Here is a 17,610-nt window from a genome sequence, read left to right as displayed (position 1 = left end):
TGCATTATTTATCAATATATGTGGGACGGTGTGTTTCTGTAACTTTACCTAATAATCCAAGAGTATTTGGGCCAAAGGCCTGTTCCAAAAAAGCCCAACAAGACTTAATTTGTATCCCTTTTGTCCACCCATAAGGGGACTGGTATCAAAAGCCCACAAGGCTTTTGTACAATTTTTGAAGTTCTAATACTCTTTTTTGAAAGTATTCTACGAAAATCTCCGAACCTCGAAGGGGATGTGTAGATAAGAAAGCTAGCTTCAAGAGCCAAAATGAGAACTAGAACCGACAAAATGGATTAGAACCCCCGGAATTGCTCGTCAATCAAAAAGATAGTTGAAAATTTCTCGACTTGCCAAAATGATATGTCATCGTGATAATTTTTTGAACCCACCAAAATGGTCGGCCTGCCCATTTAGCCGATATTAAAAAATCATTCCAAAAAAAACACCAAATTATGGATATTACGAAACTCCTTATCATTGAATTATATGCGTAAATGTGAAAAAGAAGAAAAAATCAACGTGCCACCGATTATAATAATGACTAGAGGTAGCAGTTCATAAACCAGGTTGGGAGAATGTCATTTTCACATAATTAACGACCGTCGCGGGTAGTTAGTAGCCAAGGACTCGAGATCTACACTTTTTCAGGGTTACATAAATACTTATTATCATTTTCAAGATTTAGTTATTTTTTAAGTAGATTTTACTTTTTAAAATAAAAATTTGTAAATTGTTAGAGAATCTATTTTTCTCTTAATTCAACATTATCCACGATTTATTTAAATTCATTCTTACTATTATATTCTTGTTTATTTTAAGTAATTATATCACTAATTACTTGAATTTAATTTTACAATAAAAAAAATTAGTAATTCAATAATACACAGCATGTGCAAGTTAGGTGGCAGGTATATACAAACAGACCTCCGATTAAATGAGATACGACTTTACGATCTTTTGGGTTCTTTTTTTGAATTTATACTGACCAGTGACCATTATTAATATTTGATGTAAAATATCACCCCAGCAAAGATTGTAGTATTTTTCAAGTTTACATTATTATGTGATCGGCGTATTTGCTTAATATTTTACGAAATTATTTTATATATGCACTTTGAAAAAAAAAACACAGCAAGTCTATTATTTTTTTTAAAAAAATAAAGTACTATGATAATTGTTGGGCTTCCGTCGATCTCTTTCAGTTTGTGTCCACGACCAACTTCAGGAATTCCACAGCCTTGATCAATGCTCCTTATACTAGAACCCACATATGGCTTACACAATATATGATCACAATAAGATTCCAGCAATAAAGATAATCAAAGAATCAATCCACAAGTCAAGATTTACGTGGTTCAGTCATTAATCGACCTACATCCACGGGAGGGGCTTCTCTCTTATTAATCAACGTTAACAGGTTACAATCAAGAAGAAATCGTAGCACATGTACAGAATTCACACAAGTTGTATACACAACAATACACACTCTTCCTTGAACTCACTCTTCCTTGTGCTTCCTTACCTTTCCTTTTTGAATGAACCGATCACTGAGACTCCTTTTTTATTGCTGGCTCAAGAACGAAGGAATATCTATTTTCTTCAACAAACATATGGTTTCAGGCTTCTATATATACTGGATCATAACTCCTTGATTCAGTTATCCCAGCTGTTACAACCAACCAACCAACTCCTCTTCTCTTCGTAGTCAAGCCAACTCAGCCTCTTTAACATTGACTCACTTGGTTTTAATTGGCACAATGGATTCACAATTCTCCACCTTGTCAATTTAAACCAACTTCTTCATGTCAGCCCCTCCAGTTGCCTTCTTCTAAGGCATTGCGTCACTGTTAACTTTTATCAACGTTAAGCAGTGTTTGAACTTAGCACTAGAGATTACTTTAGTGCACATGTCGGCTGGATTATCTTCAGTGCTGATTTTCCTTATTGTCACTGCTCCTGCCTCAACCACGTCCCTTACAAAATGCAACCTCACATCTATATGCTTAGATCTCTCATGAAAGACTTGATGCTTGGACAAGTGTACTGCACTTTGACTATCACAATGGATAATCACAGTCTTTTGATCATATCCTAGTTCTCTCAGAAAACCTTTCATCCATAGGGCTTCCTTGACTGACTCTGTGACTGCCATGTACTCGGCTTCTGTTGTTGAGAGAGCTACTACATGCTGCAACATAGCCTTCCAGCTAATTGATGTGCCATACACTGTGAATATGTATCCTGTTAGAGACCTTCTTGTATCAATGCTGCCTGCATAATCGGAGTCTACATAACCAGTAACTACATCATCACATTCATCAGTAGATTTAAACATTAATCCAACTCCTTGTGTTCCCTTCAGGTATCTAAAGATCCACTTAATTGCTTGCCAATGCTCCTTTCCTGGGTTAGCCATAAATCTACACACTAGACTTACAGCATATGCAAGATCAGGCCTTGTACAGACCATTGCGTACATCAAGCAACCAACAGCACTAGCATAGGGAACCTTTTGCATAGCAGCTTTGTCCTGTTCTGTTTGAGGGGATTGGGTAGATGATAGCTTGAAATGATTTGCCAAGGGTCCTTGTACTGCTTTGCAATCTGTCATTTCAAACCTTTGAAGAACCTTTCTCAAGTATGTCTTTTGTCTGAGGAACAATACCTTCTTAGCTCTGTGTCTAACAATTTCCATTCCCAATATCCTCTTGGCAGCCCCTAAATCCTTCATTTCAAATTTCTCATTGAGTTCATTCTTCAACCGTTGAATTTCTGCTGAATCATGACATGCAATTAACATATCATCTACATATAGTAGGAGATGCATCCTTTTTCCGCCTGGTAGTAATTTATGATACACACACCAGTCATGTTTATTCCTTACAAACTCGTGACTCAGCATAAACTCGTCAAATTTCTTGTACCATTGCCTAGGTGCTTGCTTAAGCCCATACAAGGATTTCCTTAATCGACATACTTGAGGAATTTCTGACTTGATTTCAAACATCTGTGGCTGCTCCATGTAAATCAGTTCTTCAAGGTCTCCATGCAAGAAGGCCGTCTTCACATCCAATTGTTCAAGTTCAAGGTCTTCTTTAGCCACTATGGCAAGCACAACCCTTATAGACCTTTGCTTCACCACTGGTGAGAATATTTCTTGATAGTCCACACCTTCAACTTGAGAATATCCCTTTGCTACTAGCCTGGCCTTGTACCTAGGCTTCTCAACTCCAGGTATGCCTTCTTTCCTTTTGAAGACCCACTTAGAACCCACCACTCTCTGCTTTTGAGGCTTAGGAACTATATCCCAAGTCTGGTTCTTCATTAAGGAGTCAACCTCATCCTTCATAGCATTATACCACAAGTCTCTTTCAGTTGAGTTCATAGCCTCTTCCAGATTTTGAGGTTCTTCATCACTTATATGTGATGCTACTGAGAAAGCATAAGCCACCAAGTCTGCATGCCCATACTTCTGTGGTGGCTTAATTATTCTTCGTTGTCTGTCTCTGGCCAACTGGTAGTCATCTAAGCTTTTTGTTTGGGAAGAATCGGTTTCAGTGTGCTCATGATTCATATCCTCTCCGTCCCAATGATTATCTGGGATCTCCACCTTGATTGAGGCATCCTCACTGCTGATTCTTGTTCCTGGTAAGACTGCTTCCTGATGGTTATTCTTGAAAGGGTATGAGTCCTCTTTAAAAGTAACGTCTCTGCTCAACAATAGCTTTTGCATTCCAGGCTCAATGCTCCATAGTCTATATCCTTTTACACCATCGGGATATCCCAGGAACACACATTTGATCGCCCTTGGTTCTAACTTTCCTTGCTTTATATGTGCATAGGCAGCACATCCAAAAACCTTTAACTCATGCAAACTTGGAGGGGTTCCTGTCCACTTTTCCATAGGGGTTTTAAATCCTAATGGTACAGATGGACATTTGTTAATCAAGTGGCAAGCTGTAGCAACTGCCTCAGCCCAGAAAGATTTGGGAAGACCGGAATATGATAGAAGACATCTCACTCTTTCCAATATTGTTCTATTCATCCTTTCAGCAAGGCCGTTCTGTTGTGGTGTTCCAGGGACCGTAAGATGCCTACTAATCCCTTTGTCTCTGCAGAATTCAAAGAATTCAGTTGAACAAAACTCCAGCCCGTTATCAGTTCTGAGTTTCTTAAGTGTCTTCCCTGTCTGATTTTCAGTGAGGGTCAGCCAGATTTTAAACTTGTCCAGGGCTTCATTTTTGTGTTTCAAGATATAGACCCACACTCTTCTTGAAAAGTCATCAATGATGGATAGAAAGTATCTAGCTCCACCATTCGAAGGAACACGTGAGGGTCCCCACAGATCAGAGTGAACATATTGCAATGGAACTTTTGAAGCGTGTATTCCTTTGGCAAACTTGACTCTTGTTGCCTTTCCTTTGATGCAGTCTTCACAGAAGGTTAAGGAGGTGAGTGGTTTATTTCCTATCAGACCTTGCTTGTGAAGTTCTATAAGGCCTTTCTCACTTACATGACCAAGTCTTAGGTGCCATAACATGTGATTATCTTGGTCATGTTCCACTGTTGTGGCTGATCCAACAACAGTGTTTCCATCAAGTACATATAGTCCATTATGTTTAGTCCCTTTCATGTAGATCAAGGAGCCTCTAGACACACTTAATATTCCATTTGCTGCCTTAAATGTATATCCCATTTGATCCAGTGTTCCTAGGGAGATTAGATTTCGTTTGAGCTCAGGCACATAGCGCACTTCATTCAAAAGTTTTTCTGTGCCATCTCTCAATCTTAATCTGATGGTTCCAGTACCATTGACTTTGCAAGTCTTATTGTTTCCAAGTATCACTTGTCCTCCATTTGACTCATTAAATGTCTCAAACCAGTCCTTGTTGGGGGACATGTGAAATGAACATCCGCTGTCCAATATCCAACAGCTGTCATTTTTGCAAATTGTGGTACATAGTACATCTCCACTCTCATATCCTTCTTGAGCTGTTTCCACCTCACCTTGATCATGAGGTCTTTCACCATATTTCTTTCTCTCTGGACAGTTTCTTCTAATATGTCCAGGCTTATGGCAGAGGAAACACTTGAATTGCTTGGTTTTTGATCTGGATCTACTTCGGTTTTTGAATCGAGAATCTTTCTTTTCACTTCTGCCTCGAGTGAAGAGTCCTTCCCCAACCTCCTTATATTCTTTTTCATTGTGTGTCTGTGATTCCTTAGCTTTCAGAGCCTTTTGTATTCCTTCAAATGACAGAGACTCCCTTGCATACTTCATGGTGTCTGCAAACACTGAATATGATTTCGGAAGCGCATTCAAGATGATGATCGCCTTGTCTTCATCTTCTATATCTATTCCAATGTTCTGCAAATCCAAGATAAGTTTATTAAACTCATCAAGATTTTCACATATAGATTTTGTCTCTGTCATCTTGTAACCAAAAAATTTCCCTTTGAGATGGATTCTATCTTGTAAGGATTTAGTCATATACAGAGATTCAAGTTTGCTCCAAATTCCAGCGGCTGTTTTCTCAGTGGATACTTCTCGAAGCACTTTGTCATCCAAATGTAGGGTGAGTGTACTGAAAGCCAATTCGAGTATCTCATCCCTCTTTTCCGGATCAAGAGTGTCTGGGAGTTTCTTCTCACCCAACAGGGCTTTTGCAACTTTCTGTTGAACGAGAATGGCGTACATCCTTCTCCGCCATAATCCGAAATCTCCCCTTCCATCGAAACGGTCCACTTCAATCTTTGTACCCATCATCTAGATTCTTTCAGCCTTCGACCTGGCTCTGATACCACTTGTTGGGCTTCCGTCGATCTCTTTCAGTTTGTGTCCACGACCAACTTCAGGAATTCCACAGCCTTGATCAATGCTCCTTATACTAGAACCCACAGATGGCTTACACAATATATGATCACAATAAGATTCCAGCAATAAAGATAATCAAAGAATCAATCCACAAGTCAAGATTTACGTGGTTCAGTCATTAATCGACCTACATCCACGGGAGGGGCTTCTCTCTTATTAATCAACGTTAACAGGTTACAATCAAGAAGAAATCGTAGCACATGTACAGAATTCACACAAGTTGTATACACAACAATACACACTCTTCCTTGAACTCACTCTTCCTTGTGCTTCCTTATCTTTCCTTTTTGAATGAACCGATCACTGAGACTCCTTTTTTATTGCTGGCTCAAGAACGAAGGAATATCTATTTTCTTCAACAGACATATGGTTTCAGGCTTCTATATATACTGGATCATAACTCCTTGATTCAGTTATCCCAGCTGTTACAACCAACCAACCAACTCCTCTTCTCTTCGTAGTCAAGCCAACTCAGCCTCTTTAACATTGACTCACTTGGTTTTAATTGGCACAATGGATTCACAATAATAATCTTTCTTCTTTAGTGTCCCGTACATCTCAATTATACCACATTTATTTGAAATAGTAAAATTAATTATTTCACCGCGCCTCTACCACATATCACACTAAGAAGGGACATGGCTACCATTTTAATTAGTATTGATCGTCGTGATAAAATAAAATTCATAGAATATGGAAAATTCGGTTAAGTAGACCATATTTTTGGATATTATCCTAAGGTTGATCAATGCAACATGCATATAGATTAATATGGAAAAAGAATGACATCTTATAACTATTGATCTAACGTTTGTGATATTACCGTAAAGATAAAAGTCGAATAAAACCTAAGAGTAGGTTTCTTGTGAGACAAATTTATGGATTTATATTCGTTATACGAGTCTACTCGGTTTATATGTACAACTAAAAGTAATATTTTGTCATAAAACACTAATACTTTTTTATAAATCAGATCGAATAAGATATTTATCTCAAAAAACTCAATCGTAAGATGGTTTCTTAACATTTTTGTGAAATTGTTTAGAGAGACTGTGTGCATAGCCAAGGGACGGAGGCACGTTATAGCCAAGTCAGGGAAATTGTTCAGAGAGACTGTGTGCATAGCCAATGGACGGAGGCACGTTATAGCCAAGTCAGGGTGCCTTTTTTGAATTTATATATGTAAAGTAAAAAGTTTAGCTAATTTGTCGACATCCTGGTAACTTAGAAAATTTGGAAACAATTAAATCTGAAGGAAAAAAAACCAAGTTGCAAATACATAAAGATGCGATATGAGTGAAATTTGCAGAGGCGGAATTCAAATACAACAAGAATGTATGGCAAAACTAGGTTTTTTTTATCTCATTTTATCTCACTTTTATTTCATGTTTTAGTTGCTAAATTTCAGTTGTAAATTGTTTCGGAATTTTTACGTTTTATTTCTTGTTTCATGTTTTCGTTAATATTATTTCCTTCGCAATTTACAAATTTTTACTTTTACGTTTCTTGATTCCATTATGTAAATTGTTATGAGTTTTTTTTTTTTAATCGATGTAGTTATGTTTTTTTTTTCGTTTCTTTTTTTGTTACTTCAAAATTTTGTTTCTTTCATTTTGGTATTTTCACAGTTGTAAATTAAAGATTATATAAACAGTGTCGTATTGTTGTAAATTAAGGGGGCAAATCAAATGGAATGACCAGGGACGCGAAATTTGGTCCAAAAGACGAAGTGATGATCCATTTTCCACAAGATTAGGCCCAAAAACAAATTAGACCTTCATCAAAGCCCTACGCTTCACTTTGCTGTATTTACCGAGAAGCAGCAGCAGTGAACCAAAAAAATGGATAAACTTTATGCGCTAGTATGTATATTCAGTATTCACGGCGCCGTCGTGTCGGAATCAGCTAATGAAATTCGTCGGAGAGCGAGTTGATGATTTCCAGGAGGTCACGTGACTCACCACCGACACGCAGCGTCTCAAGCACGCGCTCGAAAAGGAACACGTGACAGGGAATCCGGAGCACGCCTGTCTGCCTGTACCCGTACTCCTGCACCGATCTGTTGAGCAGTTTAACGAATATCGGGTGATTCAAAAACTCCGCACTCACAACGAATCGTTCCATTTCTTCTCCGACGTACACCGGAAAATGACCCTCAGGAACGCCGCATCCGGACCTGTTTCGATAATCATCCGCAGAGCGCGGGTTTATTAAACAGAATTTAGAAGAATCGGCTACTTTCGAGAATCTTCTCATCAGCTTCTTCATGATTTGGTGATTGAACGTAGGAAATTTTGGTTCTGGAGAGAGAGAGAATGTGTGTGAAGCGAGCTGTGAGGGAAGAGAGTTTGGGGATATAAATAGAGAGGGAAAAGGATATCAATAATTTGGTAAAAATTTGCGTGAAACGATCTCATAGATCGTATTTTGTGTTACATATCTCTTATTTGAGTCATTAATAAAAAATTATTATTTTTTATGCTAAGAGTATTATTTTTTATTCTGAATATCGTTAGTGTTGACCCGTCTCACAGATAAAATTTCATGAGATCGTATCACAAAAGACCTACTCTCGTGATAATAACTAGTAAAATAGTGACACATTCGTTCCATGTGCATAATAATTCTATATGCCTTTCAATAAAATTATAATAATTTTATATGGATCTTCATTATAGTTTTTTATTATAAAATATTTTAACAATTTACACTATATTTAATTTTTAAATATCAAAATAAAATCATAATTTTAAATTTTGGTAGTTTTTTATTATGATTTTTAGTTAATCTCTATTATCCTCAACTTTCATAAGAGGATAATGTTAGAATTATGAAAATGACTTCGCCAAAAAGTAGTTAAATCATAAGGTATTTTGTTTTATTAATAGTATAATATTTTATACTTTTTATTTATAAAAAAATATTATTATTATTACTCCTTCAATGGCTAAGTATCAATATAATAGCGAAATTTATCTTTTATTTTCTTTTTATGTAAAAAAATTCATTGTTCATATAATACAATTTATATTTAATATTATTTCATCAATATATTTTTCTTTTAATTAGGAGAGGTTGATATCACGACACCACTTGGGTGATTCCATCATATAATTTTTGAGTTATCGAATCACGTTTTTAAATTATTTGCGTAATTTTAGTTTAATTAATTAAACTGGTATGTGATTAATAACATTATAAGAAGAAAAAAAATTGTGTATTTGGGACTGTGAAAAAAAAATTTGTATTTGGGATTGTGAAAACGACTGTAGTAAATAAATTTTTGATAAATGATAAAGAGTTTGATTTCTTATATTATTAACGCTTTCTTTGACAAGTCTGTGTTATTGTTTTTTACCTTAGTAATATGATTTACAGACTATTGTATTTGTTTGAGAGTTTATCAAGTTCACGTTAAATGATAACAATTGTACATTCGTCATAGAACAAAGCAGTACAAACTATCTATTGTATTCGAACATTCACGACTCATCTGTGAAAATAATTCTGATAAGATAGTTTTAAATACATCTCAAAATTTAAAAAAAAATTAATTAATTTTCCTGTAATTTTACGTTATCATGTAGAAGAGCGACCTCCATCTAACCTAAAGCCACCCTAGCTGATACTTTTAAAACTGGTGATCGAATATCAAATCACAATTACAACGGAAGTTTTCTTTTAATACGCAATTATAAAAATAAATAAAAAATTGTGAGATCATCTCACATAAACTTATTTTTAAAATAATCCTAATTTTCTACTTTCTAAAGAGAAAAATGGCACATGACGGCTCAAACTTAATCTTTTAAAATAAAATAAAACTGAAATTTTTTTTTTACTTTTAAGAAAAGATCAATGTCAGGGATGACAAAGAGACGAAACGAGTTTGTTATATTCATATCCATTTTTTTGGGTTTAGAGAATCTATAAACACGAATACACGGAGATCAAATCAACATCTTTGTTTCAAAAATGATAATGAGACATGGTCGGATTCTCCGAATTCAAACTTATTATTAATATTAATATTTTGGATATTTAAAATAATATCCAAACCCGAACCCCATTTCGGGCCGCAGATAAAATGGTAATCTTTAATGCGTAGCTCACATTTCATGCAAGACGCACATTTTCATGCAAGACGCACATATAATTTTAAAATTAGATTCACGTACCGCCACCATTTAATGTCATCCAGAAGAGGAGAAACATTAAACAGAAGCCATTTCTTCTTTTAAGATTAACCAGACAGTGACCATATCACCCGAAGAGCCGCGGACTTTCCGTAGGAGTTTCGCACGGTAAAGTTCAGATTTTCGTACTCCATTTTTTCAATTTTAATATTATATATATACTATAATATAATAACTTATTTAGCGGAGTTACAACATATTAAAACTATATATATTAGACTCGAGTGTTGATATGACTTATGAGACATGGTGAGAGCAGGGATTAAAAATTAGTCAACAAAAACTGTACTCAATTACCCCAACCAACACATTAATGAATTGAAGGGTAATCCACTAATTAATTAATTTCATTAAAAAAAACTGACCGATAATGGATGGATATCGGCAAATAGGTGGGCCCATTGGGCTAAACTTGGCCCGGTCTTTGTTATTTAATCACGCGTTGACGAGATCTGAGAATGATGGGCTAACTCAAGAACGAAGTATACGTTGATTTCACAGCAAAAACTGGTGAGACCATCTCAAGGATTGACGGATCTTTTATTTAGGTTATCGATAAAAATATTATTTTTTATAATTAGAATATTATTTTTTATTGTAAACATCGATAAAGTTGATCCGTCTCACAGATAAAGATTCGTGAGATTGTCCCATAAGATATCTACTCTGATTTCACACCGTTCTAGAAATGACCTCTATGATCGTACGTAGTTTGTAGAGAATCAATTTTTTTTTACATTTTAAAGCGTTTATTTTAAAAAAATTTGTAATAATTGTAAGTAAAATTTTAGAAAATCATATTTGATTTATGTCACTTTTTGCAAAATTATATAGATATTTTGAGCTCAGGAAACTCATCGATCCAAAATCCAAATACACCTAGATCGTATTTGTTGGTTGGACATGTTGATATATAGATCACGTTTTAGAATATAGATTGCGGTTTTTGTATAGTTTCAATATAAAATAGGAATTTAACAAATAAATCCTAACTGATTTCATACTTAAAATGAAAGATATTTCAAATATATTTGATTTGGAAGGAGATTCGAGTTATTTTTTTTCAAATGATAACTATCTTAGATGAATTTGAAAATTCACCACTTTTTTTAATGAGTGGAATTGCGTAACTTGATATTGAGTAGATTCATAATTCGTTTTAGTTTTGTATATCTATGTAAATCAATGAATTTGAAATTCATCAATCTAATCATACACGTAGATCAATTTTTCAATCGAAAGACTTAAATGTTCTTTTAGGACATTACTTTAAAAATAGGATGCCATATCTCACCAAATTGCATCTTATATATTTAATCTTTTTAAAAGGAATTTAATGATGGTTTTTGCAGTAATTCACACTTTATAGTTGACGTTCGGAGGGTACTCAGAGCCAGAGTTTGCGGTTTTATTTGACAATTGTCGAAAGTAAACGAAGGGGAATACATAGTGGGGTTCAATGTTGCGTACCCAGTGGCCACGATTCAAGCTACAGGATTTGGGTCCATCATTTTTGTCTCATCGAGGACCACCTAATATTATCCCATTAAATTTGGATATATTATTCATTTCTTGCATATTTTCGAATTTTTTTTCAAAAAAATGCAAGTTGTTCCAAATTGTTGATGCATATGAATTTTGACTTTGGGCTATTTTGTTTGGGATTTCATCGAGTCAATGTTTTGACCGAAATCTCACTCGTTAGACAACACCAATTCAAAAATGGAGAGTGGGTTTTAAATTCTTGGCAAGCTCAGATTTTTATTGGACTTGGTCGCCTCTATAACCACGTACGTTTAAATTGTTATGGGGCTAACCGGAATGATTGATCCATATAAGCCCAATTAAGATGGACAATGAAATAAACTCAATAGAATATGGTGGCCAATACAATATACACAAAAAATCGTGTCGAAAGGAGTCATAAATGAATTTCGTGAGACAAATATCCAATCCAATCTAACTAATTAATATTATTACATTTTTATACTAAAATTTTACTCTAGAATTTGACAAAAACTTGTGTGAGACGATCTCACGGGTTGTATTGGTGAAACATATCTCTTATTTGGGTCACCTATGCTAAGAATATTATTTTTTGTTGTGAATATGAGTAGGGCTGACCCGTCTCACAGATTATGATCCGTGAGACGATCTCACATGAGATTCATTTATAGAATTTATAGATTCAAAATCGTATCACATTTATAGATCCGTGAAATCTTCAACTGAAGCTTACTCTAGAATTTATAAGTGGGTTATTCGAAAGATTTATCAAGCCAAAACTGAACAAAATATTCCACAAATTTCTCGTTGTATCGTGAATTAAACATGAAAGTTTCATGTTTAATTCAGAACAAAACTAGACTTTAATTGAGTTAATAATCAAATCAAAGAAATAAAACAGCCCAATCAACCACACAAAACAACCCTGGTGAGAGCCAGAGCCAAACAGCCCGCAGCAAAGAAAAATAGCACCACAACATCCCGTCCCGACCATCTCCGAACGGGTTCAGTTCCGACCCGCAAACTCTTGGCCCTTCTCAGAGCATCGACCTCCTTGAGCAGATCAAACTCCAATCCTTTTCTCTTCAATTCGTCCACACACTTCTCCAGCAGCTTCGAATCCTCTTTCTCCCTCTCCAACATCTTTTCCAAATGGGATTCAACGTCGTTCTTGTACCGGATGGCCCATATGAATCCGAGGGTGCATAAAAGAGAGCAGACTGATGGGACCCATGATCTACGGCAGAGGTGGGTCTGGGCCCCACGGGAGGTGGCGCTGAAGAGGAGGATCAAGGCGGTGGAATGGAAGAGGAAGAAGAGGCAGTAGAGCTGGGTTATTTCCTTTCGGGTTGAGTCGATTTGGGTCTGTTTTAGGGAGATACGATTGAGGATAAGCTCCTGTTCTTTGAGCCATTGCTTGAGGAGAAGCCTGTGGGTCGGGTTCTCGGCGATTTGGTGGAGTGGGTGCGGGGGTTTCTGGTACATTATCGGTAGATTGGGGGTTCCTATATTGCTTGAATCGGCCATGGATTTGGTGATGATTTACATAAAGAGAGCATTAATTTTGTAAGAAAGAAAGAAGGTGGGATTACAGTGCAGGGGAGGAGCGTTCTTGGATCCCAACGGTCAAGTTTATGTATTTATTTTTTGAATTTCGCAACGGTCGAATTCACAAATCAGGGAATCTAAATATTTTCAAATAATAATGATAATAATATAAGGGTTCTAATAAACTCGAGAGCTAAAAATTACGATTACGCCATTTAATTTTACACACATTTTTGGCAAATATCATTCTTACACTTATCATGTATTATAATAAACTTCTAAGGGTGTGTTTGATTGGGTGGATTAAACAAGGTTAGATAAATAATCAAATATATATCTAATGTTTGGTTAAAATTTTAATATATTTTAATAATCACTTTGATCTGGTTCAAAACCCAATTTTATGGATAATTATTTGATTATTAATCTAATAAAACAAGTGGAATAAACTATCAACACTCATCAAATTACATTTTTATCCTCTTATTTCTTATTCAATGTCAACACTCATCATTTTATATCATGTCAAATATTATTTTGTCGTTTATTAAAAATACGCAATCTACATATTTCTAATAAATATGACAATAAAATTAATATTCAAAATATTATTTCTATTTTAGTTATTAATTAAATGCATATTTACAAATTTATTTCTAATACATATATTTAAATTAATTTTAATAAATGTAAATTATAATTATAAATATTTAATTATCTATCAAATTATTTTAAGAATATTTATAATTATTTTAAAAAACAATAATATTGTAATTATTACTAAACTCTATTTAACAGTAACATTCAAAATATTATTGTTATTTTAATTATTAAAGTAAATGCATATTAAATTTATTTCTAATAAATATATTTAAATTTATTTTAATAAATGTAAATTATAATTATAAATATTTAATTATCTATCCAATTATTTTAAGAATATATATTTAATTAGCACTTGGTACATTTTGGTCATTACAATAAAATTTATAAATTTAATCTATTATTTTAAAATTATACCAAACATCATGTTATTTATCTCACCATACTATTAATAAATATCTCTTATTTTTTAATCACTCTAATTACTAATAATTTACTTATCTCATCACACATATCAAACGGAGCCTAAATACTTTTTTTCTTGTTTTTTTTTTTAACTTAAAAAATGCTAGTCTTATGTATATTTTATTTATTATACTCTTTCGAAATATTATATTTTATTGGAAGTAAAATTATACCCTGGCTAAGTATTATATATATATATATATATATATATATATATATATATATATATATATATATATATATATATATATATATATATATATATATATATATATATATAATACCTGGAATGACTTAACACATTATAGTTTAATTAGATCAATGACGAATTGTGATACTTTTGTATATAATTTAGTTAACTACTACTTCGTTCTAATATTTAATGCGAACTTTTTTATTTATGAATACGAAAAATAGTATTTAGCCGTCTTTTGTAGTTAGTATTGTTACTTCTCTTAATTAATTAGATCTTCGTCATATTTTCATATAGTTCAAGCTTATTAATAATAAAGAGGCAAACTCACTCAAAATGCAATTACATACAATAAACTCAAAGAAAAAGCATAGGTAAGCACAAGATATCATTATTCTCCAATGGTACCGTACCCGGGTATCCACCAATTTTGATACCCATTATTTTATTTAGCTTCACGTAAAAGCTTACCACATTCTGCAGTACTCATATTTGATGCATCTCTACTTATTCGCATATCCTAAATTTTAACAATAATTCAGGGTATCGACTTAATACAGCACGTAGAGAATCTATTATCAAGTATAACAGAATATCTGACAGATGAATTAGTACACATTCCTTTTGGACAACTTCACTCTTAATCCATGTTTCATTTGAATTACGATAGAATCGCTTGCAGAAACCTTGTGATCTTTCACCACTTCAATGTTGTAATGGTATATAACAGTTGCAGCCACCATTTTCATCTGAATAAAGGCCATTTCTTTACCTAGACAAGTTCTTGGCCCGGCGTTGAAGGCCGGGAACTTGTAGGATGGCTCGTGTTTGATACCTCCACGTTCCGTAATCCATCTCTCCGGCTTGAAATCCAGGCAATCTTTCCCCCATATCATCTCCATTCTCCCCATTGAATAGAAAGAAAGCACAACCATTTTGTTCTCAGGAATGTGGTTTCCTGTCGGAAGAATATCGGGTTTAATTGGAGCTTTATGTTCCAATGCCACCGGAGGGAATAGCCTGAGAGACTCACATAGAGCTCCATGGAGGTAGTTTAGCTTCTTGGACTCTTTCACGCTGAAGTTCCTCCATTTCTTGTTCTCCCTTTCGTGCAATTCGTCCTCTATTTCTTGTCGAATCTTCATTTCCGCTGAAGGGTTTGCAGCAAGTAACCAGAAAAGCCATGCGAGACAAGTGCTTGTTGTATCTCTTCCAGCAAGCATCAAATTTAACGAGGTGTCCCTCAAGAATTCTCTCGAATCACGGCTTGAAGAACAGTTCTTTATCTCCTCATATTTCCTTTTGAAAGATTTCAAAAAGTTGAAATCATCACCATCTTTTCCTACTCCATCATTAATCGAAACAAGGGGATATATAAATTCGTCGAACGATTTCCAGGCTTTCATCAAAGTCTTCTCTTTACCAATTTGCAGCCATTTTTGGAGCTTCCAGATCCTCTCAGGCAACATATGCCTATGCATCAGGGCTTCCACTGTGCCATTGAAGGCCTTTTCACAAGGAACATAAGGCAAATCAACGGACAAACTCTCTGGATCATAATCCAGAACTAATTTACATATGCTGTCAAAAGTGAACCTCTGGAAAACATCCTGCAAATCTAAATCAACCCCTTTTTCCAGGAACCCGTCGAGAACCGGAAGCAATCCATTTTCAATTTTCTCCCAAATATTCCTCTCCAAGAAACTGTAGAACTTGGGCTGAGTCATCAGGGAAAGAGTCGTTTTCCTGTGAAATTCCCACAGCTCGAAATCAGCATTGAAAATCCCGTCTCCCAATATTTCAAAAATCTCCCTGAATTCAGGACCCTTTGGGTAGTTCGAGAAATTTTTACTAAAGACATGATGAATATTTGCTGGATCACTCGTCAACAATATATCCATGTTGCAAAACCAAGGCCCTTTGAACTCAAATGTCCCATTCGATTCTGTCAAGAGTTCTGTTGCAAACTCGTGAATTCGATGAGAATTGTGAAGAAGATACGGAAGCATTCCCACAACCGGCCAATTAGTCGGCACCGAGCTTTTCTTCTGAACTCTAATCTTCAAGAAATATAGAAAAATTACACTGATGGGAATCAATAGAATCTCAAGATATGCATAAAGGGCCATTGATTCAATAATCTGATATTATTGAAAAAGGGAAAAAAAAATCTTTTGTTTGCTATTCCTTGAAGTGCTCTTGCGGATGACGTGAAATGGCTGGAGTTAAAAACCTGTGTGCATTGCCCGACACTATGTTGTGCACATCGATGTCGTGGGATCCCATAAGATCCAACTGGTGTACTGTGCACACAGCAGAGGATCCAAACTCCTTATCGTTGTAGCTTTGCCTAACTTAATATGGGGATTGTTGCCGACTGGCGGACTGTGGTGTAAAGTGTCAGGGATTGATCTAGATTTTAGGCTGGGTTATCCTAGGTTGTAGTCCAGCCGTTTTTTTTTATAAAAAATTACTTGTATACATAGCTTAATCCACTTCTTTCGTACTTGCTAATTTTAATTTCTAGATCCATCCATAACGGTTTCTGTAGGAGGATGCTTTGATTTCAAATTAATTCCGGATTTCTAGTTATATAATATTTAGTTATAATAATATTATTATTGTTTTTTTTTAAAAAAAAATTGGTGATTTCGTTAGCCTTTTTCAAATTGATTTAATGTGCATTTAATTTGGATAGTGTGTATAGTTATAGTTATCGAAGAGTTCGACTGACTCATCAATGCATAAATATTTATGGTCTTTATCTTTGATATTTATGGTTTACCCATATCATCTTCATTTGAATTAGTATTCATAAAATATTTTATAAAAGAGTTTTTTTTTTATAAATGTTTTAAAATTATTTTAAGAATAAATATGTGTAGGTCTCTTGTGAGACCGTCTCACGAAATTTTATATGTGAGACGGATCAACTCTACCGATATTCACAATAAAATGTAATACTCTTAACATAAAAAGTAATATTTTTTTCATGGATGACTCAAATAAGCGGTAAAACGAGTCAATCAAATCTATCTTTAAATGTGTATCTAACAATCTAAATTTATTTTTACATATGAGGTCAATAATATATTTTTATGTTGACCTAAAAAATGACGATAAATAAGAACTAGAATATGTCTTTTGTGAGACAATCTCACGTATCTTTATCTGTGAGACGAGTCAACTTTACTGATATTCACAATAAAAAGTAATATTCT

The 17,610-nt window shown here is 34.5% G+C and overlaps 3 protein-coding genes across 3 annotated transcripts; all 3 read right to left on the bottom strand.

Moving 5' to 3' along the window:
* Positions 1-7,589: 7,589 nt before the first annotated feature.
* On the bottom strand, positions 7,590-8,222 carry LOC140833564 (auxin-responsive protein SAUR71-like). The gene has a single exon (XM_073197896.1). It carries the CDS (start codon positions 8,144-8,146, stop codon positions 7,784-7,786), a length of 363 nt encoding a protein of 120 aa, XP_073053997.1. The 5' UTR covers positions 8,147-8,222; the 3' UTR covers positions 7,590-7,783.
* A 4,103-nt stretch (positions 8,223-12,325) lies between these two features.
* On the bottom strand, positions 12,326-13,254 carry LOC140833563 (uncharacterized). The gene has a single exon (XM_073197895.1). The coding sequence runs from the start codon at positions 13,105-13,107 to the stop codon at positions 12,487-12,489; it is 621 nt and encodes a 206-aa protein (XP_073053996.1). The 5' UTR covers positions 13,108-13,254; the 3' UTR covers positions 12,326-12,486.
* Positions 13,255-14,809: 1,555 nt separating this feature from the next.
* Positions 14,810-16,662, bottom strand: LOC140834728 (alkane hydroxylase MAH1-like). The gene has a single exon (XM_073199812.1). It carries the CDS (start codon positions 16,516-16,518, stop codon positions 14,998-15,000), a length of 1,521 nt encoding a protein of 506 aa, XP_073055913.1. The 5' UTR covers positions 16,519-16,662; the 3' UTR covers positions 14,810-14,997.
* Positions 16,663-17,610: the final 948 nt, after the last annotated feature.

Source organism: Primulina eburnea, chromosome 6 (assembly GCF_022965805.1).
Source record: "Primulina eburnea isolate SZY01 chromosome 6, ASM2296580v1, whole genome shotgun sequence".
Taxonomy (NCBI): domain Eukaryota; kingdom Viridiplantae; phylum Streptophyta; class Magnoliopsida; order Lamiales; family Gesneriaceae; genus Primulina; species Primulina eburnea.
Note: the sequence above shows the minus strand (reverse complement) of the source record. Positions and strands in the feature narration are given on the sequence as shown.

Bases quoted from the DNA above. Each gene is read 5' to 3' on its own strand.
- LOC140833564 (XM_073197896.1), bottom strand. From the start codon at position 8,146: ATGAAGAAGCTGATGAGAAGATTCTCGAAAGTAGCCGATTCTTCTAAA.
- LOC140833563 (XM_073197895.1), bottom strand. From the start codon at position 13,107: ATGGCCGATTCAAGCAATATAGGAACCCCCAATCTACCGATAATGTAC.
- LOC140834728 (XM_073199812.1), bottom strand. From the start codon at position 16,518: ATGGCCCTTTATGCATATCTTGAGATTCTATTGATTCCCATCAGTGTA.